The 25,485-nt window shown below is 42.2% G+C and overlaps 1 protein-coding gene across 2 annotated transcripts in view; it reads left to right on the top strand.

Annotated features, from left to right (window-relative positions):
- Positions 1-4,088: 4,088 nt before the first annotated feature.
- LOC117525915 (N-acyl-aromatic-L-amino acid amidohydrolase (carboxylate-forming) B-like) overlaps positions 4,089-25,485 on the top strand; it is a 47,925-nt gene continuing 26,528 nt past the window's right edge. The window contains exons 1-6 of one of the 2 annotated variants that reach the window (XM_034187866.1): positions 4,090-4,262; positions 16,004-16,230; positions 16,340-16,532; positions 18,110-18,203; positions 18,286-18,393; positions 18,479-18,591. In XM_034187866.1, the coding sequence (XP_034043757.1) occupies positions 16,004-16,230; positions 16,340-16,532; positions 18,110-18,203; positions 18,286-18,393; positions 18,479-18,591 (735 nt within the window). In that variant the 5' untranslated portion in view covers positions 4,090-4,262. Of the gene's footprint in view, positions 4,263-16,003; positions 16,231-16,339; positions 16,533-18,109; positions 18,204-18,285; positions 18,394-18,478; positions 18,592-25,485 lie in introns of both variants that reach the window. The other variant, XM_034187865.1, reaches the window with a different exon arrangement.

Below are 25,485 nucleotides of genomic sequence, written 5' to 3'. Positions count from 1 at the left end.
GGCCTGTTTCGAGCTGAAAACATCCTAATTTAAGGCTTAATTCACTCAGGACGTCGTGAGAGAACAGAGAAGATTCAGAAGAGGCTGGCATGAGGACTTTATGCGGACATTCCACTGTTTAAGGACATTTTGTAATGAAAGACGTGCGCGCAAATTCTGTGTGCACCGCGACAGGAAAAACACCTCCGTGTTGAAAACCATTTGTAAAATTCAGGCGGCTTTTGATGGCTTTCAACAAGTGAGTAACTGAGAAATTGTTTAACAGCTTGGGCATGTTCCAACTTGCCCGTTAAGGTTTCCAATGGAGGTGTTTTTCCTGTCGCGACCCCCCGTGGTCGGGTCCGGTCCGACATGCGACTCTGCCTGCACGTTCTTTCATTACAAAATGTCCGTTAACAATGGAATGTCCGAATAAACTCCTCATGCCGACTTCTTCTGAAAGTTCTCTGTTCTCTGACGACTCACTGGGTCAACAGAGCCTGAAATGTGGAAGTTTTCAACTTGAAACGGCGAGACGCCGCCGCCTCGAAGCGCAGATCGCCGTCAGGCGCCGTGGGCCGTCCTTAAAGCGACAATACCAGACCAAAATCTCTCATCAGCCGTTAAAATTTTTACCGAAAACCAGCTGAATTTATCAAATGGTGTCCACTCAGTTGTGCCTTACAGTTTTTGAAAAAAATTTTATCAAACAAAGCAGCAGTCTCTGAGCCATTCCTAAACAATGAAAAAAACGACAAGAGGGTGGGCGACTCCTCACTCAAAGACTGCCCACAGGCGAATGACGTAACCCACAGGCGTGAAAAAACTCTCGCATGCCCACGAGGGTTCAAGCATGTCTGATGTAATCACACGTGATTCAAATCCATATGGTTTTTGAAAAAAATAATAAGGTCGGATACTTTTCTAACAGACTTCGTATATATAAAACAGTCCTCGTTTACTCATAAAAATGATAGAAGGGAAACTGTTTGATTCTTCTGCTCTTCACATCCATCCTCCTTCCTTTTTCTGAAATATTTCAGCAAGCTCAGGCAAAAAAAAAAAAAAAAAGTTTAAAATGGCTGGAGGTGAAGAGTGCCCTGGTTGGAGGGTCTGGGGGGCAAAGCTGAAGGGTTTTAGCCATGCTAATGCGCCCCAGAACCATTTTCTGCACTGAATTTGCAAGGAGAGATAGGGAGGATGGAAGCAGCTGTTTATCCAACTCTTTACAAGCTGGACAAAATCTATCTTCATATGACACCAACTTCTTTTCCCGTGTGAGTCTTCTCTCCAAAACTGGATACAAGAGGAACAGACTCAAACCTAACACAGCTGAAATGATTTTGTTTTTAAATAAAAACCTTTGAAGCCTCCAAATCCCCTTCATTTTGTACAACTATGGCCATACGTTGCACAAAATTTCACAATTTATATCTCTATTACTTACAGTAGTTTATGATGGCACAATCAGATTATAACACAAGCATATTATTAATGTCTTTAAATGAAAATATAGCCAAAATTTCAAGATGCACAATAGAACCTTTATTATTTAACGTAGATAACAGTGCCTGTTATTGTTCCATGCAAGGGCTATGTTAAAGATTGGCCAGCAGATGTCGCCATATTTAATTGTATCAAATGCTTCAAACACTGAACCATCAACACAATTGTTTCATATTGATTCAGTGGTTCAAAACGCTTCGGTTTCTCCGTCACTAATAATGATCAGTGAAATACTTGAGCGACCACACATTTTCAGTGCATGTGCAAAGATTGACTTACAATCATGAATACTTGCTAACCAGGACATTAAAAAACATACGACATGTCCTTTAAATGACCTAGTTTGCAACTAGTTGAAGTCCGTAGGCTACTGTCTCAACACTATTAGTCTGATTAGGCTAGGGAGGTGAAGGTCTCGTGGTTAAGGCATTGGGCTTGAGACCAGAAGATCCTCGGTTCAAATCCCAGTCTGTTTGGAATATCACTAAGGGCCCTTGGGCAAGGTCTTTAATCCCCTATTGCTCCCGGGGTGTAGTGAGTGCCTTGTATGGCAGCACCCTGACATCGGGGTGAATGTCAGGCATTATTGTAAAGCGCTTTGAGTATCTGATGCAGATGGAAAAGTGCAGAAAAATGCAGTCCATTTAGTCACAATAAGGGACCCAGTTTTATTAGATAATCGATTGTTCAATTTGTTAGGCTATTTATCGGCTTACCTTGTCATCCAAAACTTTCTATTACACATCAGGGGCTGACTCAGAACCATAAGCTCTGAAGTTATGCTTAAACTTTGCCTCATTGAATGGTCTGTTCTAGCTTTCACCTCATAAAATATTCATACCATTGAACATTTATTATTTGTATAATGACGCAGCAGAGGAGCAAACATAAGAGGAACTTTATTTATCCCAAAAGGGAATTCCATTAAGTCAGCGAGCTCCTCTGTTTCAGTTATACACTCTGATGGAGTTACATGGATGATGGAGTTATGTGTCTGGAAATCACAGGGAGGAGATAGTGTTCCATGTAACACCTTCTACCTCCCGAGTGATTTTAGGATTTCCATGGATGGTGAAGCACAATCCCCAGTTAGATTGGCCGTCCGGGGTTGTGACGCAGTGGAGCGAAACCTGCCACCGGGAGTGTTTAGGATCCTCGGTTCCTCCCGGCGTGACGGCTAATGAGGAGGTTAAAGTCCCCCCCAATCTATCGGCGGTGCCAAAGGAGTACCACGATCTTGCTGACGTCTTCAGCAAAGATCTGGCGCTCACTCTTCCCCCGCACCGACGGTACGATTGTGCCATCGATTTGGTCCCGGGCGCTGAGTACCCGTCCAGTAGGTTGTACAACCTCTCACGTCCGGAACGCGAATCAATGGAGACCTACATCCGGGACTCTTTAGCTGCCGGGCTGATCCGGAACTCCACCTCCCCGATGGGTGCTGGTTTCTTTTTTGTGGGCAAAAAGGACGGCGGACTCTGTCCATGCATTGATTACAGAGGGCAGAACGAGATCACGGTTCGCAACTGATACCCGTTACAAGCCTTTCACATAGGAACAGCCACCTGACAATTGAGAAAAAGGACAGGTTAAGGTATGTCAGCCAGTCTTAAATGTAAAATATCTGCCTAATTTACCTGTAAATGCCCCCAATGATATTCTACACCATCAAAATACTGCTGCATATAATTTGGATTTCATCAAAACCAACAGATTAAAACCGGTTCTACATTGTTAGCATGTTTACGCAGGATTTCTGCTTCAGTTCATTTGAACTTGTCTCCCAGGAGAGGCTACATTTTACCTGGATTAGTCGACCAATACTCTAACCACTGAGTTATCCTGACTCCTACTGACAAACTGTCCTACTGACAGTCAAAGGTGATGATGTGTGAAAGATTGGAGTATGCAGTCTAATGAACCAACAACGTCTTTGTCATTTTAGTTCTGGATCATTTGGGAAAAGTGCTTGGATCTAGCAAAATCTGAAATCATACTTCAAACATTCTGTATGCAAATGTACATACTTTCTGCCAGATGTGAACATCTCAGGCAATTTTTGTTACATATCTGCACCACTAATGAACCCAGCTCAGTCCTTTATCGCAGATGTCTCAATTCTACATTTCGTGCAATAGGACCTTGGTGTTTTGGGTCCTGCTGTTTCCTGTCAGTGTTTGGTTGGGAAACCTGGATACTAACCAGAAGGTGAAGGTAACTAGACATCTTTGATGTCAGAGCTCTTCAGAGGATCCTTGAGTACCACTGGAATGACTTGGAATTGACAAAGTGGTTATTTGGGGGAGGCTCAGGTGAGAAAAATCACTTCCTTGTGAGGGAACATCAGCTATGAGATTTTGGTCGCATGGTGTGTATCTCTGTGCATGATCCAGCACACAAGTGTGAGGTCCCTGGTGGCTGGAGAAAGCAAAGTGGATGCCGCATAAAATCTGGGAGTGGCAGAGAGCCACCTATGCATAAAATCTTGCTGAACTTGTCATACTACTTTGAGTAGAGTGCAAGAATTGTTGTTCATCCATCTTGTAACACTTTTGTGTTCTGTGATCTTTGCTTCTTCAGTGAAGTCATGAACTTCAAGGGTTTTAGTTGTTGCTGACATGCTTCAAAGTTGCCGCCCGGGTAATTGAGCAATCACAGGTGCTGCTGTTGAGTTGAAAGAAAATAACTGTGTTGTGTCACAAAAAGGATAATTGCTTGAAACCCAATCTGAGCAGACGTCAGGGAGGCAGTTTGTCTTGAGAGCAGAGTTATAAAAGGTAAGACTCGCGCCCTCGAACCTTTTTACATAATTACTGTGCATTTTGTGTGCCGTGTAGTTTTGGAAGAGGGAATGGTTTTCTAACAGAGTTGACTCTACACTGAGATATTGGAATGTCATCGATCCTTTGACCATGTTTCTTCTATAGTAATTTTTCATTTGAATCAAATAAGTTAAAGGCGCCTGCTCTATTTGGAAACGTATCACTCAGAACTTGATGTGTGTTGCCTGTGTGCTTATTACTGTGTAATAAACGTGTGACACTGTCGTCTTGGCTGGTTTACAGTGCAGCTGTGACACTTAACTTTCAACCGATATGGAGATCTTTTGCTCCTCTGGTGTTTGATTTAGTTGATCAGACTGCTCTCAGGGACATCCTGAGAGTTTGGAGGATCCCCAATTGGTTCTGAGGGCGTCGTAACAGGTATTGTGAGTGATATATGGAGTGGGGGCAGAAACTGAGTCTTTCCCAATGAAGGCTGGTGTTTCTGGCTCCTGCACTGTTAAATGCTTGCAGGGACGGGGTGTTAGGTTGGATTGTGGAAATCAGCGGTTTAGGTGGTTTTGTTGGTGAGGAAAGGTTCACTGACCGTCACTTCATGGACGATACTGTGATGTTTGTTGAATCAAAAGACACCCTGATTGTTGTGCATCAGGGTCTCTAATTAAAGAATCTGAGTCATCTCAGAGAGTTCACAACTTAGCCTAAAGATTCCTAGCAAGGAATCGTAACCTAAGAGTGACCCAGGAAGTGTCTGAGCAACTCTGAGTAAGCAGTGGACAGAAAGTTTTATCTCTGTGAGGAGGAGGGGTTGTCCCCATTGCTAGATATGATGCAGTATTCTATAAGCTGTGGCTGGTCGTCACAAAAAAGGAAAGAGACAAAAACAAATACACTCCTAGTTACAGTGGGGTAAAAAGTATTTAGTCAGCCCTTGATTGTGCAAGTTCCCCTACTAAGAAAGATGAGAGCGGTCTGTAATTTTCATCATAGGTACACTTCAACTATGAGAGACAAAATGAGAAGAGAAAAAAATCCTGGAAATAACATTGTAGGATTTTTAAATAATTTATTCATAAATTATGGTGGAAAATAAGTATTTGGTCAATAACAAAAGTTCAACTCAGTACTTTGTAACATAACCTTTGTTGGCAATGACAGAGGTCAAATGTTTCCTGTAAGGCTTCACCAGGTTTGGACACATTGTAGCTGGTATTTTGGCCCATTCCTCCATGCAGATCTCCTCTAGAGCAGTGATGTTTTGGGGCTGTCACTGGGTAACACAGACTTTCAACTCCCTCAACAAATTTTCTATGGGGTTGAGGTCTGGAGACTGGCTAGGCCACTCCAGGACCTTGAAATGTTTTTTACGGAGCCACTCCTTTGTTGCCCGAGTGGTGTGTTTGGGATCATTGTTATGCTGGAAGACCCAGCCACATTGCATCTTCAATGCTCTCACTGATGGAAGGAGGTTTTGACTTAAAATCTCACGATGACCCTGTTCATCATTCCCTTAACACAGATCAGTCGTCCTGTCCCCTTTGCAGAAAAACAGCCCCAAAACATGATGTTTCCACCTCCATGCTTCACAGTATGTAGGGTGTTCTTGGAATGTAACTCAGCATTCTTCTTCCTCCAAACACAAGGAGTTGAGTTTTTACCAAAAAGTTCTATTTTGGTTTCATCTGACCACATGATATTCTCCCAATCCTCTTCTGGATCATCCATATGCTCTCTGGCAAACTTCAGATGGGCCTGGACATGTACTGGCTTAAGCAGGGGGACATGCCTGGCACTGCAGGATTTGAGTCCCTCTCTGCATACTTTGTAGGCTTTGTTACTTTGGTCCCAGCTCTCTGCAGGTCATTCATCAGGTCCCTCCTTGTAGTTCTGGGATTTTTTTCTCACCGTTCTCATGATCATTTTGACCCCACGGGATGACATGTTGTGTGGAGCCCCAGATCGAGGGAGATTATCAATGGTCTTGTATGTCTTCCATTTTCTTACAATTGCTCCCACAGTTGATTTATTCACACCAACCTGCTTGACTATTGTAGATTCACTCTTCCCAGCCTGGTGCACATCTACAATTTTCTTCCTGGTGTCCTTCTGAAGCTCTTTGGTCTTGGCCATGGTTGAGTTTGGAGTCTGACTGTTTGAGGCTATGGATAGGTGTCTCTTATACAGATAACAAGTTAAAACAGATGCCATTAATACAGGTAACGAGTGGAGGACAGAAGAGCTTCTTAAATGTTACAGGTCTGTGAAAGCTCGAAATCTTGCTTGTTTGTGGCTGACCAAATACTTATTTTCCATTATAATTTACAAATAAATTCTTTAAAAATCCTACAATTTGATTTCCTGGATTTTTTCTCATTTTGTTTCTCATAGTTGAAGTGTACCTATGTTGAAAATTACAGACCTCTCTCATCTTTCTAAGTCGAAGAACTTGCACAATCAGGGGCTGACTAAATACTTTTTTGCCCCACTGTATGAATGGACAGTAAAATCAACCAATCATATAACCTGGACTGTATTATCAAATGTGTAATTGTGAAAATAATTGAATGTCATGATGATGGAACTCAGCAAAACTAAATAATTTGTTACACAGCTTCAAAATGTTTGAACGTACCTCATTTATATGCCGATTATTATATTGATTAGCTTATTATGTTTACTCTCCATGCTGGTAATTGTGCACAAAGTGAGAGCAGAGATTGCAGCACACAAGCGAAGTTCTTCTCGAACAGGTGAGTGTTGTGTGTTATGCCTAAATGTGCACCAACATTGCATTATCATGGCGCTATCACGGCACTACGTGGCTTAGCGTGGCTGATGCGAGCCATTCGAGGCTCTAATGACAGGTCGGTCATGGCTCACTAGTGGCTGCTACATGGCACATGCGGGGCACATAGAGGCACCTTCATAACAGATATGTGATAGATGAAAACGTGGGTCATTCTATGGCTGGTGACATCGCTTATTTTGATATTTATAATTGTATGAATGATATAGAATTTACATGTGATTTACATTTTTTTCTGTAGCCAGGTCTCCCAATGTTGTGATGACATTCATCTCTGGCATTATTGCATTACTACGCTAGGTGGGAATATCTCTCCTCCCTCTGTCTTTCTGCCTTCTTGCCTGTTTAAGACACTCTTAGGCTTCTTAAAAGTCCTCCTCCCTCCTCTGAACATTTCTTCACCTTAGGAGCTCTCTTAAGGCCTAAGATGCTAAGTGAATAACTTTTATGTCACCAAGGGAGAATTCTTAAGAAATATCTAAGAATTAGAGTAATTATAAGAAAAATCTTAGAATGACGTGACGTCACATATTAAATTTTTCAAAAAGTAGTACTTTTGGCCCATGTAACACTTTATGGACCACCTTGTGAAATGTGACCATAAATGGCGGACAAGTATGACAGTGACTCTGAAGTATTCACAGCGCTTCACTTTTTCCACTTTTTATGTTACAACCTTATTTCAAAATGGAGTAAATTCATTTTCCCTTCAAAATTCACCTCACAACACCTCATAATGATAACTTGAATAAAGGCTTTTTGAAATTTTTGCAAATTCATTAAAAATAAAAAACTAAGAAATCACATTTACCTATGCACTCACACCCTTTGCTCACTGCTTTGTTGATGCACCTTTGGCAGCAATTACAGCCTCAGGTCTTCTTTAATATAATGCCACATGCTTGGCGCACCTGTCTTTGGGCAGTTTTGCCCATTCCTCTTTGCAGCACTTCTGAAGCTCCATCAGGTTGGATGGGGAGTGTCGGTGCACAGCCATTTTCAGAGCTACTTTTAGCCTTAGGCTGCTTTGTGAATATGGGCCAAGGCTTTTAATGACTTCTTGGAGTCATCCAACAAACATGTATCTGTATGCGGTGAAAGTGTTGAACTTGAAGAGACGTTCACTTATCTCGGCAGTGACATTTAGGTCTCTGGGTCCTCTGTCTATGAGATTGGGGGCTGCCTGGGCAGGGCGTGTGGAGTCGAGAGGTCGCTGCACAGAGGTGATTTGTGATGTTGATGTCTTTGCAGGAGTATGAAAGTCCACGTCTGTAGGGTCCTGTATTAATGTAAAGTTGTGAGACTTCGATGCTACCCAGTGATCAAAGGTGACGATGATGTCAAAGCTCTCCTTAGAGTATCCTTGGGAATGATTGTGTCCAACAAGTGGTCACTTAGGGAGACACATGAGGAGTAACACTTTCATGGTGAGGGGATGCCAGGTACAACACGTGGTGTGTTTCTCTGGGTATGAGCCAACACACAGGTGACTTGGTAATGAGGATCCCAGTGTCTGGAGATGGCAAGAGGGATAGACCCTGAATACAGTGGGGAGGTGATGGTCTAGTCGTGGTTAAGTGTTGGGTTTGAGACCAGAGGATCCTCAGTACAAACCCCAGCCTGACTGAAAAATCACTAAGGGCCCATGGGCAAGGTCCTCAATCCCCAAGTTGTTCCTGGTGTGTGTGTGTGTGTGTGTGTGTGTGTGTGTGTGTGTGTGTGTGTGTGTGTGTGTGTGTGTGTGTGTGTGTGTGTGTGTGTGTGTGTGTGTGTGTGTGTGTGTGTGTGTGTGTGTGTGTGTGTTGCATCGTTGAAAAGCACTTTGAGCTTCTGATTCAGACAGAAAAGCACTATATAAATGCAGTCCATTTACATGGAGCACTGTAACTGTGATTGCAGTGAAAGTGCCTCAGTCACAAAAAAATTACACTGGTTTACAAATATTTAGAAGTTGTCTGCTTCTGAAATAAAATGTACTACTTATTGTGGATTTTGGCAAGATACAGTGAGGAAAATAAGTATTTGAACACCCTGCGATTTTGCAAGTTCTCCCACTTAGAAATCAAATTCAAATCAAATTTTCATCTTAGGTGCATGTCCACTGTGAGAGACATAATCTAAAAAAAAATAAAAAAAAAAATCTGGAAATGACAATGTATGATTTTTTTTTAAAATAATTTATTTGTATGTTACTGCTGCAAATAAGTACTTAACACCTGTGAAAATCAATGTTAATATTTGATACAGTAGCCTTTGTTTGCAATTACAGAGGTCAAACATTTCCTGTAGTTTTTCACCAGGTTTTCACACACTGCAGCATGGATTTTTGGTCCACTCCTCCACACAAATCTTCTCCAACTCTTTCAGGTTTGGAGTTTCTATTGAGTTCAGGTCTGGAGACTGGCCAGGCCACTCCAGGACCTTGAAATACGTCTTACGGAGCCCCTCCTTAGTTGTCCTGGCTGTGTGTTTGGGGTCATTGTCATGCTTGAAGACCCAGCCATGACCCATCTTCAATGCTCTTACTGAGGGAAGGAGGTTGTTTGCCAAAATCTCGCAATACATGACCCCATCCGTCCTCCCTTCAATACTGTGCAGTTGTCCTGTCCTCTTTGCAGAAGAGCACCCCCAGAGTATGATGTTTCCACCCCCATGCTTCATGGCTGGGATGGTTTTCTTGGGGTTGTTCTCATCCTCTAAACATGGTAAGTGGAGTTGATTCCAAAAAGCACTATTCTGGTCTCATCTAACCACATGACCTTCTCCCATGCCTCCTCTGGATCATCCAGATGGTCACTGATGAACTTCAGATGGGCCTGGACATGTGCTGTCTTGAGCAGGGGGACCTTGCTGCCCTGCAGGATTTTAAACCATGACAACATCATGTGTTACTAATGTAATCTTTGTGACTGTGGTCCCAGCTCTCTTCAGGTCATTGACCAGGTCCTCCTGTGTAGTTCTGAGCTTTCTCAGAATCATCCTTAACCCACAAAGTGAGATCTTCCATGGAATCCCAGACCGAGGGAGATTGCCAGTCATCTTGTGTTTCTTCCACTTTCTAATAAATAATCATAACAGTTGTTGTCTTCTACCAAGCTGCTTGCCTGTTGTCCTGTAGTCCATCCCAGCCTTGTTCAGGTCTACAGTTTTGTCCCTGGTGTCCTTAGACAGCTCTTTGGTCTTGGCTATGGTGAACAGGTTGGAGTGCGATTGATTGAGTGTGTGAACAGGTGTCTTTTATACAGGTAACAAGTTCAAACAGGTGCAATTAATACAGGTAGAGTGCAGAATAAGAGGGCTTCTTAAAGAAAAACTAACAGGTCTGTGCTGATTGGCAGGTGATCAAATACTTATTTGCAGCAGTAACATACAAATAAATTATTTTAAAAAAATCATACATTGTGATTTCTTGATTTTTTTTTTTTAGATTATGTCTCTCACAGTGGACATGCACCTAAGATGAAAATTTCAGACCCCTCCATGATTTCTAAGTGGGAGAACTTGCAAAATTGCAGGGTGTTCAAATACTTATTTTCCTCACTGTATATAAGGTTTTGCATTTTGTGTCTACATAATTTTATTGTGTTAACAGTAGTCTTCATGAAAAATCATAAACATAGGTCTTTTTTATGTTTCTGTCTGTTTATATAATTTTTCACCTGTTCTCTTTTTGTAACACTTTAAAAAACAGCAAAAGGGTTATATATTAACCCTTAGTAGTACACTAGTAGCATTTCTTAAAACTACAGCCAATCAACAATTTCAAACAACATTTTCATTCTCAATGGCCCAAAATGAGTAAAGCTTGAGTATCTTTATTTCAGAACAATTTAACAGAACAGCAAGGACTGTCTGTGATACTGCAAAGAAATAATCAATAAATCATGCACAGCAATATCAGAGTTGCTTATGAAGTTTTCCTGCTAATTGCAGTGTCTTTTTGGCCACCAGAGGCCACTGCTGCTTTTATATTGGACTCAATAGTCCAGCGGCCAAGGGCTGAAAAAATACTCATACCCCTCCTGGCGGGAGAACAAAATGAGACCTGTTTTATTTAAAGGGTATGGATGTCTACTTTTAGAAAATCAATCAATCAATCAACTTTTTTCTTATATAGCGCCAAATCACAACAAACAGTTGCCCCAAGGCGCTCCATATTGCAAGGCAAGGCCATACAATAACCATCATGGTTGTACTAAATTAAAATGTGTACAGTGTAGCAGATTAACCCCCTGTTTGCCAAAACATTAACATGTCTTTGTACTGCAATATCCCCTAACAAAAAAGGCACAATATGTAATCAGGGCGTCAATTAACCCCATTTTTTAGGTGTAAGGCATACCACCACATACATTCTTAGGGTTTAATTAAGTTCTTACCCTACTATGGGTATATTAACCCTTTAGAATCCAAATTTTTTTATGAATTTTCCCCCACATATTTTGTTGATAGCACAGATTACTCATCAAATCAAATCAAATCAAATCAATTTTATTTATATAGCGCCAAATCACAACAAACAGTTGCCCCAATGTGCCTTATATTGTAAGGCAAGGCCATACAATAATTACGGAAAAACCCCAAAGGTCAAAACGACCCCCTGTGAGCAAGCACTTGGCAACAGTGGGAAGGAAAAACTCCCTTTTAACAGGAAGAAACCTCCAGCAGAACCAGGCTCAGGAAGGGGCAGTCTTCTGCTGGGACTGGTTGGGGCTGAGGGAGAGAACCAGGAAAAAGACATGCTGTGGAGGGGAGCAAAGATCAATCACTAATGAGTAAATGCAGAGTGGTGCATACAGAGCAAAAAGAGAAAGAAACACTCAGTGCATCATGGGAACCCCCCAGCAGTCTAAGTCTATAGCAGCATAACTAAGGGATGGTTCAGGGTCACCTGATCCAGCCCTAACTATAAGCTTTAGCAAAAAGGAAAGTTTTAAGCCTAATCTTAAAAGTAGAGAGGGTGTCTGTCTCCCTGATCTGAATTGGGAGCTGGTTCCACAGGAGAGGAGCCTGAAAGCTGAAGGCTCTGCCTCCCATTCTACTCTTACAAACCCTAGGAACTACAAGTAAGCCTGCAGTCTGAGAGCGAAGCGCTCTATTGGGGTGATATGGTACTATGAGGTCCCTAAGATAAGATGGGACCTGATTATTCAAAACCTTATAAGTAAGAAGAAGAATTTTAAATTCTATTCTAGAATTAACAGGAAGCCAATGAAGAGAGGCCAATATGGGTGAGATATGCTCTCTCCTTCTAGTCCCTGTTAGCACTCTAGCTGCAGCATTTTGAATTAACTGAAGGCTTTTCAGGGAACTTTTAGGACAACCTGATAATAATGAATTACAATAGTCCAGTCTAGAGGAAATAAATGCATGAATTAGTTTTTCAGCATCACTCTGAGACAAGACCTTTCTAATTTTAGAGATATTGCACAAATGCAAAAAAGCAGTCCTACATATTTGTTTAATATGAGCATAGAATGACATATCCTGATCAAAAATGACTCCAAGATTTCTCACAGTATTACTAGAGGTCAGGGTAATGCCATCCAGAGTAAGGATCTGGTTAGACACCATGTTTCTAAGATTTGTGGGGCCAAGTACAATAACTTCAGCTTTATCTGAGTTTAAAAGCAAGAAATTAGAGGTCATCCATGTCTTTATGTCTGTAAGAGAATCCTGCAGTTTAGCTAATTGGTATGTGTCCTCTGGCTTCCTGGATAGATAAAGCTGGGTATCATCTGCGTAACAATGAAAATTTAAGCAATGCCGTCTAATAATACTGCCTAAGGGAAACATGTATAAAGTGAATAAAATTGGTCCTAGCACAGAACCTTGTGGAACTCCATAATTAATTGGACAATCATAATTGCTGAAAATAATCTAAATAATCGCTGTTATTTTTGTGTGATAAACTGGTCACACAAATACCCTCTGCAAGTTTCAAATAATGATTGCTAGATCAACATGTGATTAGCTGGAAAGGGGTTAAAACTGTCTATACTGCCATTAAAAGGACTTCAGAACATTCTGTGTGATGATTTTTATATAAAAGTCATGTACTTTCATCCCCAAAGGAAATCTCAGCCACAATCAGTCAAATTGCTTACTAACTGTGGACTGATGGTTTACCGCAAACAAAGGGTTAATTTAAAGCATTGTACCCATTTTAAATTATTCTACCTGGTATTTTCTAATAAAAGACATCTAAAATTGTCAAATGATATACACAGCAACTTATTTTATTAACATCCACTCATGAATAATCAGAGCATCAACAAAACATGTGGGAAAATTCATAAAAAATTTGAGTTCTAAGGGGTTAATATCCCCACAGTAGGATAAAAACCACATTAAACCCTAAGAATGTGTGTAGTGGTATGCCTTACACCTGAAAGATGGGGTTAATTGATGCTCTGATTACATATTATGCCTCTTTGCCAGGTGAATATATCAAATATTGCAGTACAAAGACATGTTAATGTTTTGGCAAACAGGGGGTTAATCTGCTGCACTGTACACATTTTAATTTAGTACAACCATGATTTTCTAAAAGTAGACATCCATACCCTTTAAATAAAACAGGTCTCATTTTGTTCTACCGCCGGGAGGGGTATCACCCTTTTCTAGCAGTCTTTTTTTGGGTATGGCTGCTACTCTACAAGTGTTTGTTCTACAATTTAAGCTTTCACTGTCATGGGTGATTTTCTGCAAGAGCAAATAATTGGGGCGAAGGGAGGGACTTGCTTGCTATTAATATATACTGTATGTGCACACTTTGAAGAGATAAAATCTTGGCTTGTCGTCTTCAGACTCCCAATATTTTTGAGTGTTCAGTTTCTTACCCAAGGGCACAATGACACAACATCAGTCAAAGGTCAAACCTACCAACCTTTAACAATTTGCTCGACCAACTGAAGTAAAGAGCTGTGAGTTTAAAATGTAATGTTGACTGGCTCGTGTACTTCACTGTATGGTGATGTAGATAAACTTGCACTCTTCCTTCTCTAAGAAGTAAATAAAAAGTTTAAATTGAACTTCGGTCACATACTACACCAACTTTATGAATAATGACCTCGTCTTTGAGCCTCGTTCTCATGAGTCTTCAGAGAGCTTCCAACTTAGCCTAAAGATTCCTAGCATGGAATCTTAACCAAAGAATGATCCAGGAAGTCCCTGAGCAACTCTGAGTAAGGAGTGGACAGAAACTTTATCTTTGTGAGGAGGCAGGGTTGACCCCATTACTAGGTATGAGACAGTCTTCAAAGACGTGATTGGTTGTCACTAAAAGGGAAAGAGGAAAAAAAAATGAATGCACTCCTAGTTATGAATGGACAGTAAAGTCAACTGATCATATAACCTGGACTGTATTAAGGCCCCGTCACACTTGGCACGAATGAGCATGAATGGGGAAAAGCAGCCAAAATTTGATCAGCATTTGTGAGGGACAGACATTCGTACAGTCGTGTATGAATGCCGTACGAATACACAGAATATGTTTCAAAGCCGTTGTAATTTCTCCTGGTTCTTTATGTAATATACTGCCCCTTACAAAGAACCAAATTGATATATTCCTCATTTTGAATTTATTGAAAGTCACGTTGAAACCGGGCCCGGGTCTCCACAGATGGGCTCCATCTTGTGGAGGACCACACACATAACTTGCACAACACTTTTATACAATATAGGCATTACAGTGGGTGTGGTATAGTCTCACAGTTCTAAACTTACTGGTTCCCCACAGACTGAGGGGGAGCTCCACCCCTTGTCTTCAACCACGTTACTTGATACATGGTGAAACTTAATTCCTTGTTTCTGATCAGTCCAGACCAGTTGACATACATACTCAAACAGATGACCAAAACTCACCAAAAACATAACCATATAAGCATAGCAAATACTTGATAACTAATATGAAATAAAGAATAAAGAATTAGCACAGATATTATCTACCACTGCTTCAAATGAGTTGCGCACATGAGTGAAGCAGCTCCCAAATCCAGGTCATCTACCCAGAGTGCAGGTCGAATGCGGACACAGCACAAAACACAATAAAATAAAAAAAAGACAAAGAATTAAAAGAACACAGCAAGAAACCCCAGAATGCAGCAAGAATATGCAATATGCATCTTCAATGCAACTTCTAAATCAGAACCAGCACGTCCACAATTTATTCATCAACCTCTGTCAAAGCCATTTAAAGATTTCTATCATGAATATCGGGACTGTTGTTGCAGGCAAGAAAAGAGAATCTTTTATAATTCACGTTTTTTGTTCGTCATAACGTGCTATTTCCGCTCCAGCCAGAGACAGCTGCAACGTGCGTAAATAGTTAAAGTAGTTGATCAAAAGTTATTTCCGCTATCGTTTCTGTATGACAACGTTGCTTTTCTTCCCAGACATGGGCGAGTCACATCCAGCTCATCTGAGCTTTAGTTATTGATCCGTTCAGATATTGTCAATGTTCGTGCAAGACGTCGGACTTAGGTTGGACAACAATCAAATGAAACGCTGATGGTATGGGAACCACACAAACGGTGAGGAACTGTCAACACAGAAAGCAAAACAGAATACAGACAAATTGAAGTTGTTGCTGGGATTCGTTCACATTTTTCAACAGTTTGAAAATTCTGAGGAAGCGCCAGCTACAGGAACGAAGCTGGATGACGGTCAAACAATGTCTCCGAAAGTCAACATAAGTCCGGATTTCTTGTTTTGTTTTGGCTACACTGTCCTTCGTTAGTGCTGTCTATCAGGCCAACATGTTGTGTAACGTTAGGCTGAGATGGTGTCTTTGTGAACATGAGTATGAACGTTTGCAGCTGGAGACCCATGTTGGCATGGACACTAGCAAGGAAATTATGTATTTACTAATAAATTGGTTGATGTTTAGATGATTTATGTAAACATGCTTTCATGTTCTTACCACCAGATGGCGTATGTTTCTTTCCGGTCTTTATTGCGAATTGCCATTTGTGGTGGCACCCATGGTAATGAGCTGTCAGGAGTCTACTTGGTGAGAGAAATGCAGAAGCAGAAAGTAAACAAGGTTGGATCCATTTCTGTGACGACCATGATATCAAACCCACGAGCTGTTGATGTTTGCAGACGATACACTGAAAAGGATCTCAACCGATGTTTCACAAAAGCCTTGCTGAGGTAAGATTAACATGAACGTAACACCAAAACATGAACCAGGCGGCCTTGAGGTTTATTTAACTTTTCCACATTCCACAGTCTTGTAAAGTCTGATGTCTTTGGTCTCCAGTTCACCTGTAACAGATTCAACACCTCATGAGCTGATACGAGCACAGGAGCTGAACACTCAGCTTGGGCCTAAAGGAAGCCAAGAGGCCTTTGACGTCCTCTGTGACCTCCACAACACCACCGCCAACATGGGCCTGTGCTTCATCTTTGACTCCTGCGATTGGTTAACAGTGCACATTTATAAATACGTAAAGGTGACAGACTCAGAGATTCATATAAAGACACAATTTAATTTCACTTTATGCAAAAATATGGCACAGGCTTTAAAGCTACAAGTTCACTCAGAAATTACATACATCAACCAAGGTCCAAGACTTTTACCTAAATTGTGTTCTTCAGACTGAGGGTTACTCCTTTGAACTCTTCTCAAACATTCCTTCATCCCTATTCCCTAATTTTGATCCAAACATTAGGTTCTGATTGCTGAACCTTGGTGCCCATTGCTTATAATTAGTCCTCGTTGCGCAACTTTAGACTCTGATTGAACTTTGATCTTGATTACTCATCCTTGATTAAAGATTCTGATTGTTTAAATTTGATCTTGAATGTCGGACTTTGATCCCGATCAGTCAATTTTGATTCTGACCTAAGATGATTATTGCTGAAAGTTGAGCTTTACCGCTGAGCTCTGATCCCCATTGAACATCTCGGATCCTGGCCTTAAGACCCTCACTGATCAACTTTAATCATGATTGCTCAGCTTTGATACTGAGCATTGACACTTGCTGAACTTTGGTCCTGTTTTCATACTCTCATTACTTTATTTGCATCTTCACCAAGAAGATTACATTTTTGTTGCAGTCTGGCCATCTGTCTTTGAACAAAAGTGCCACGACCAAGTGGCAGATCCTGCCCACTGAACTAATCAGCAATCCTGATTACAGAATCAAAGGAAAGGGTCGGATTTCAAACAAAAACATTGAAATTAAATAATCAAGATGTTTGTAGTGCAGACATTTTACCTTAAATGCAAGGGACCTAACAAAAAATATGGCATTAAGCATTTATAAATTCTTGACATTTGCATCCACAGTTCCTTCATTTTCCTTCATGTTACAAAGTATTGAGTTGAAATTTTGTTATTGACCAAATACTTATTTTCCACCATAATTTACAAATAATTTCTTTAAAAATCCTACAATGTGATTTCCTGGATTTATTTATTTTTTCTCATTTTGTCTTTCATAGATGAAGTGTGTCTATGATGAAAATTACAGACCTCTCTCATCTTTCTAAGTAGAAGAACTTGCACAATCAGGGACTGACTAAATAATTTTTTACCCCACTGTATAGGGTACATGTGCCGTGCCCAAATGGATGTGGAGACTGCTGTACTGTGTAGTGTGGCTCCGATTTTCCACGACTCCTCCTTTGTGCACCATTCTGCCTCAATCGTGTTATGTGTGAAGGGTCCCTTACTTTTGGTTAAAAATAAAGGGATGATGTACAATGTTGGCCATAATTTCTAAATGTTAAATCATTATTTTGTTAAATCCTTTTAATTAAATCTAACTCTGTACCACAAACACATTTTTTTTCCCACTGTAGCGATACACAGCAGCAAAATTACAGAAAATGGCCTTGGACTGGGCTGTATGTGAGTTTTGAGTTAACCTGCAGAAAAACGGAAATATTTGGGACTGCAATTTCCTCTGGGATTAATAAAGTACTCTGACTCTAAAATTGAGCTGTTTGAGTGTCTGTTGTTGCTGTCCATACTGAAGTTGTGCTGTAAACTGTGCTGTTAACAGTTGATATATTTGGTTGTCAGAATAAGATCACCTCTGTGCCAGTACGAGCCATCCAGATAAACACAATGATCCGTGATAGTGTCAGCTTATGGTCAGTGGGGAAACATGGTTTCAGTAAGAGTACATCTGACACCAACGTTCCTCTTTTATTTGATGTGATTAAAAATGGAAGATAAATTGCATCTCTTCTCTGCAGCGATAGAGGTCGGACCTCAACCCCACGGAGTCCTCAGAGCCGATATCTTCACTGTAATGAAAAAAGCCGTGGATCTGATGTTGGAGTGGATTCAGAAATTCAATTCTGGTTATTTAACAACTCACATTCAAATCATCTCTAAGTGAACACTTTTCAATACACTGGAATTCCTCACACTGTCTTTTGTTTGCAGGATGTACATTTGAAGGGGGTGAAGTCGAAGTATACACCAAGGTAAAGAATGTTGATTACCCAAGAGACCCCGCAACCCAGGAAATCACTGCTGCTGTACACCCTCAGCTGCAGGTACAGTTGCCCTTTACAACTACCAGATTTGCATTCAAAAGCTGGTGCCCCATGATTCACCTGGTATAAGATCCATGTTTTGATCTTCTTGTCAGTTTTATCTCCAGCAGAAAGCTGAATTAACAGCACCTCCAGTTTGTGAAGTAATGTGGATGTTAATTATTTCAGTTTTCATACAGTATTGAGCAACCATGCCAAACAGATTTTGATCCATAAAGACTTTGTTGAGTTCTTGCATCCACCAAGGTTGGGAGACTCTGATCCCTAGTGGCCAAAACTAGAACTGACATACAACCATCACTGAACATGTGACCTTGTCTTAGATGTCTTAACTTGACATACCTTTCTCAAGCAACCAGTGGTGGGCACAGCTATCCAATAAATTGGCATCGATAACCACTAATCAACTAACTGAAAAATTAACTTTATAATGTTAAACTGATAAACCACTACAAAAATTTTGCGAAACTATGGCTAACCAATAAGCGATAACTTTCAGTATTGTCTCCGGTACACTCAACTACTGACAGGCCAGCTTTGAGTTTAAACAACGCCAATGCTTCTGATTAGAATCAAAGAAGATCACAAACCCAACACAACCAACAAGCCAGCGCTTCAGTCTTGTGCACCTTGCCCACTGCTGTGAGAAAGAATCATTTCCATTCACAGGATACAGCGGTTCTGCCATGAGGCTAAAGCCCTCAAAAGGAAAGCAGGTTTGACTTATGGTTTTCATTTATAAACCAAATTAATCTGGACAGCTTAACTACATTAATGTCAAGTCTGTCATTTCTACACAGTGAAAATATAACATATTTCTTTTCATTTTAAAATAATGCACTAATTCTGAAGATTTGAGCATCAACACACACAGATGCCAAACTGCATTATGGGTAAACTGAGCCTGTGATCACTGATTGGTTGATTAATTTAACCAACACAAAACTTGACGTGTGTGTTGAACTCTGTGGTGTGAATGTCAAGTGTCATGTTTGGAGGAAACCAGCCACCAGTGAAGCATGGTGGTGGAAGATTCATGCTGTGGGGATGTTTTTCAGCAGCAGGAACTGGGAGACTAGAGAGGATTGAGGGAAAGATGAGTGCAGCAATGTACAGAGACATCCTGAATGAAAACCTATTCCAGAGCGCTCTTGACCTCAGATTGGGTGACGGTTCATCTTTCAGCAGGACAATGACCCTACGCACACAGCCAAGAAATCAAAAGAGTGTCTTCAGGACAACTCTGTGAATGTCCTTGAGTGGCCCAGCCAGATCCCAGACCTGAATCCAATTGAACATCTCTGGAGAGATCTGAAAATGGCTGTGCACTGACACTGATGGAGCTTGAGAGGTGCTGCAAAGACGAATGGACAAAACTGCCCAACTATAGGTGCACCAAACTTGTGGCATCATATTCAAGAAGACTTGAGGCTGTAATTGCTGCAAAAGGTGCATCAACAGAGTATTGAGCAAAGGGTGTGAATCCTTATATACATGTGATTGTGGGGCGAGTAGATTCTTGAGGGGAAAAATTAATTTACTTCATTTTGGAATAAGGCTGTAACATAAAATGTGGAAAAAGTGAAGTGCTGTGAATACTTTCCAGATGCATTAGACAGACACACATGCAGAGTTTAGCAGTTGCTGGACTTTGCCTTTGCTGAGGCCTATGAGAAGCAAATGAAGTCTGTAGGTTCCAGTGATTCTCCACTGGGAGGTCCTGAGACAATGAGTGAGCTAAGATTTTAAAATTTCCTGTTCTGATTATGCCATGCTTCGACAGAAAAAAATGTAGACGAAATACTGATGAGTGTTAGTCCATCTCAACCAGACTATATAGACAGTAACTCAAAAATGATGTTCTCACCCTCAAATTCAAAGCTAAAACACACAAACACACAGTAGTTATGATGACATGGTTCATTATTGGTGAAACAAAGTACTTGATCAAAGTCAAAAGCAATTTTATTTTTCCTGTAGAAAGTCTCAGACCTCTTTACCACCTGCTGGATGGTTTGTGGATACTGAATTATGGACAATTAGGAAACAGCTGGCCCCCCTAAACGTGTCAGCTATCAAGCTAGGAAAGGCAATGAACACTCTTGTATCAAATGCAGTAGTGTTCTGAATAATAGTAGTGCTATGTGACTAAAAAGATTAATCCAGGTTTTGAGTATATTTCTTATTGTTACATGGGAAACAAGGTACCAGTAGATTCAGTAGATTCTCACAAATCCAACAAGACCAAGCATTCATGATATGTACACTCTTAAGGCTATGAAAGTGGGCTATTAGTAAAAAAAAAAAAAAAAGTAGAAAAGGGGGTGTTCACAATAATAGTAGTGTGGCATTTAGTGAGTTCATCACTTTTGTGGAACAAACAGGTGTGAATCAGGTGTCCCCTGTTTAAGGATGAAGCCAGCACCTGTTGAACATGCTTTTCTCTTTGAAAGTCTGAGGAAAATGGGACGTTCAAGACATTGTTCAGAACAGCGTGTTATGTGCAGACGCGAGTTGAGGAGCGGACCAGCATCTGACTGAACCCAGCGCTAAAATAACCAGAAAGCGGTTCCAAAAACAAAACAAATTTATTTCCCTTCTGTGCAATAATTTGTGTACAACATATGCTCAACAAAAATATAAACGCCACACTTTTGGTTTTGCTCCCATTTTGTATGAGATCAACTCAAAGATCTAAAACTTTTTCCACATACACAATATCACCATTTCCCTCAAATATTGTTCACAAACCAGTCTAAATCTGTGATAGTGAGCACTTCTCCTTTGCTGAGATAATTCATCCCACCTCACAGGTGTGCCATATCAAGATGCTATTAGACACCATGATTAGCGCACAGGTGTGCCTTAGACTGCCCACAATAAAAGGCCACTCTTAAAGGTGCAGTTTTGTTTTATTGGGGGGGATACCAGTCAGTATCTGGTGTGACCACCATTTGCCTCATGCAGTGCAACACATCTCCTTTGCATAGAGTTGATCAGGTTGTCAATTGTGGCCTGTGGAATGTTGGTCCACTCCTCTTCAATGGCTGTGCGAAGTTGCTGGATATTGGCAGGAACTGGTACACGCTGTCGTATACGCCAGTCCAGAGCATCCCATACATGCTCAATGGGTGACATGTCCGGTGAGTATGCCGGCCATGCAAGAACTGGGACATTTTCAGCTTCCAAGAATTGTGTACAGATCCTTGCAACATGGGGCCGTGCATTATCCTGCTGCAACATGAGGTGACGTTCTTGGATGTATGGCACAACAATGGGCCTCAGGATCTCGTCACGGTATCTCTGTGCATTCAAAATGCCATCAATAAAATGCACCTGTGTTCTTCGTCCATAACAGACGCCTGCCCATACCATAACCCCACCGCCACCATGGGCCACTCAATCCACAACATTGACATCAGAAAACCGCTCACCCACACGACGCCACACACGCTGTCTGCCATCTGCCCTGGACAGTGTGAACCGGGATTCATCCGTGAAGAGAACACCTCTCCAATGTGCCAAACGCCAGCGAATGTGAGCATTTGCTCACTCAAGTCAGTTACGACGACGAACTGGAGTCAGGTCGAGACCCCGATGAGGACGACGAGCATGCAGATGAGCTTCCCTGAGACAGTTTCTGACAGTTTGTGCAGAAATTCTTTGGTTATGTAAACCGATTGTTTCAGCAGCTGTCCGAGTGGCTGGTCTCAGACGATCTTGGAGGTGAACATGCTGGATGTGGAGGTCCTGGGCTGGTGTGGATACACGTGGTCTGCGGTTGTGAGGCTGGTTGGATGTACTGCCAAATTCTCTGAAACGCCTTTGGAGACGGCTTATGGTAGAGAAATGAACATTCAATACACGAGCAACAGCTCTGGTTGACATTCCTGCTGTCAGCATGCCAATTGCACGCTCCCTCAAATCTTGCGACATCTGTGGCATTATGCTGTGTGATAAAACTGCACCTTTCAGAGCGGCCTTTTATTGTGGGCAGTCTAAGGCACACCTGTGCACTAATCATGGTGTCTAATCAGCATCTTGATATGGCACACGTGTGAGATGGGATGGATTATCTCAGCAAAGGAGAAGTGCTCACTATCACAGATTTAGACTGGTTTGTGAACAATATTTGAGGGAAATGGTGATATTGTGTATGTGGAAAAAGTTTTAGATCTTTGAGTTCATCTCATACAAAATGGGAGCAAAACCCAAAGTGTTGCGTTTATATTTTTGTTGAGTGTAAATGTGCGGTTGTCTGGCGAGGTGAAGGACGGTGCACTCTCCAGTGCCCAAATGGATCGAAGCCCGACGCTTCTGGACCCAGACTCACCGCCGAACACCCCCCCAGGTGGATACGACAAACTGACTCTGTGAAGGATGGAAAAGGTGAGGTAAGTCAACAGCTACAACAAATATCCTTCAAAGGCACACACTATCAACAACACATTCAGGTCTGAATTTAAGCTTTATGTAAATGAGCAGCTTCTCACAACAGGTGGAGGATCATCATTCTGTACGCCACGGCAGTGAGAAGCGAGCTGCACAATTCTCATCAATGTTCAAATATACTGCGTAACAAAATACCAGATTACTGTTAACACTTATTCAGACAATCATCACCTCTGATGTGTGCTGACAGCATGTGTCCCTCACCCGTCCTCCTTCACAGGCACGATGTGTCAAACCCAGGCGCGGTCCTCAGCGTCTCACAAACGAACGTCACAAGGTCGAGTTCCCGGCAATTCTGCTCGAATCACTCATGGCTTAAATGCAGAACGCCATCTCATTATCTGCTTCAGCTGAAAGTCTTTAAGTTTGCACGTGAGCATCATCCACAGGTGCTGCAAGTCATTAGGCCTGCACGTGAACATCCTCCACAAGTGCAGTCAATAATGCTGATGAGGGTGAAGGACTCTTCTGCCAGCACCTTCTCCACAGACAAAAACCCAGTTTGCATACCACCTGGAGAGCAAAGAAAAGAAAACAACACCAAAATGTCCAGCCAAACCCCCCAACACACAACAGTACCCCTCCATCAACGGGAAGCCTCCTGGCGACCGAACAGACCAGGCCCAAGAACAGCACCTCCCTCCGGGGTCCACGACAGGAAGCAGATGGCGTAACTCTCCCAAGGTCCACAGCAGACAGCAGGACAGGGCACCGCGGCTGGAAGGCCGGCTGGCATCAACAAAAAACAAAAAAAACAAAGAGTCCCATATACAACCCAACATACAAGAAAAAACACAAAACCCACCCAAACCCTCCCCAGGGGACCGTCCCATCCAACCCCGGGAAGAAAAGAAAAACACCCAAATCCAAAAACCCAACATAGCCCCAACAACACAATACCAACATAAATTCACAAAGAAAAATAACAAACAAGCCCCCCAGAACAACTTGCAGAGCCCAACACCCCCCAGAAGACCTTTACCGCCAGTTCCAGGAGTAACAGCCAAAGCCAGAATCCCACAGAGGTCCTCAGGTATTCATGGAGCAACAGCGCCCCCCAGAGGACCGTACCATCAACCCCAGGAGGCACCCTCCCCACAACCCAGGAACCCCAGACCCGGCCACACTTGGCTAGTCGGCCCCACAATCAATTCCCCCCCAGAGGACCGTCCCATCAACCCTGGAGGTGGAACCTGGAAGGAAACATAAAAAACACAAAAAGCCAACCCCGGGCGGACTTCATTAAACCACCCCGGGGGCAAATAAAACAACCGGCAAACCCTGTTACCCCCCCCAGCACACCGAAAGACCCCAGATCACTCCCAGAGCCTATCGTCAGCTCAATTTTGGTGAACAGCACAAAACTACCAAGCTGGGGAAGGAAACAGGAAAAACTAACCCAGTCCCATCCCCTAAGTGCAGCGGAAAACCGGAAATACGTCCGGTGCCCCAAACCGACCATACCACCAGCCCATCGGGAGGGGTGGAACTACCGAAATGGCGAACGGCACAGATCGGCCCACCACTCCGACTGAGGTACGTTCCCGCTGCACCACACCCCGGTAACACCAATGACGAACGGTCAAAGGCCCACCGGGGCTGGAGTGGAACCGGGCATCAACCAAACCCAAAAAAACGCCCCTGACAACCCCCCCCCCCCCAGGTGCAGAGGTTTTCTGAGAAACGCTCAGCGTAACCAACCTGCACCACCCCACAACCCAAAAGACAAACAGTCTTAGAGAATGTGAGGTTGGGGTTAGGGAAACAGGGAAATAAAAACAACAAAACAAAACGACCCAATCCTCAAACAAAAATTACCTAAATTCAAATAATGATTACCTGAGTCCAGCCGAGCTCCGAACTGCCAGTCGTTCACTCCACCAGAACAGCCTCTAAATCCCCAAACAATTTATAACCCCTTACATGAAAACAAAAACAGCCCAAATAACTAAACAACCAAAGATCTGACCCTTTTTTTTTTCTTTTTTTTTTTTTTGTCCATTATTATGCCTGTGTAAGAACACCTGGAGATACGTCATTGTTATCTTTCTTGACGCTTATGTGACCGGGGCAATATGGCGGCTTCAGCTCGTCCGAGCTGCAGGGGCTCATCCGCAAGAGGAGCCAGAGGTCCCGTCGGAGGAGTCTCAGTGGGGCGAAGAAGAGGCAGCCCTGATCTGTGTCAGGGAAAGCCCCGAGACGAAAAGACCCACTCTAATGTCCGCCCTCTCTCACGTCCACGCTCCTTTATCCGATCATCTAGACGAATAGCCAAAGATATTAGCTCATCTAAATTTTTCGGTTCGTCACGGACTGCTAGCTCGTCTTTTAATGAATCGTTCAAACCATCCACAAACACTCCTCTCAAAGCTGCGGCATTCCAACCGGACTGAGCAGAAAAAATTCGGAAATCCACGGAATAATCCGCCGCACTCTGCCTCC

The sequence above is a fragment of the Thalassophryne amazonica genome, chromosome 15 (genome assembly GCF_902500255.1).
Source record: "Thalassophryne amazonica chromosome 15, fThaAma1.1, whole genome shotgun sequence".
NCBI lineage: Eukaryota > Metazoa > Chordata > Actinopteri > Batrachoidiformes > Batrachoididae > Thalassophryne > Thalassophryne amazonica.
Note: the sequence above shows the minus strand (reverse complement) of the source record. Positions and strands in the feature narration are given on the sequence as shown.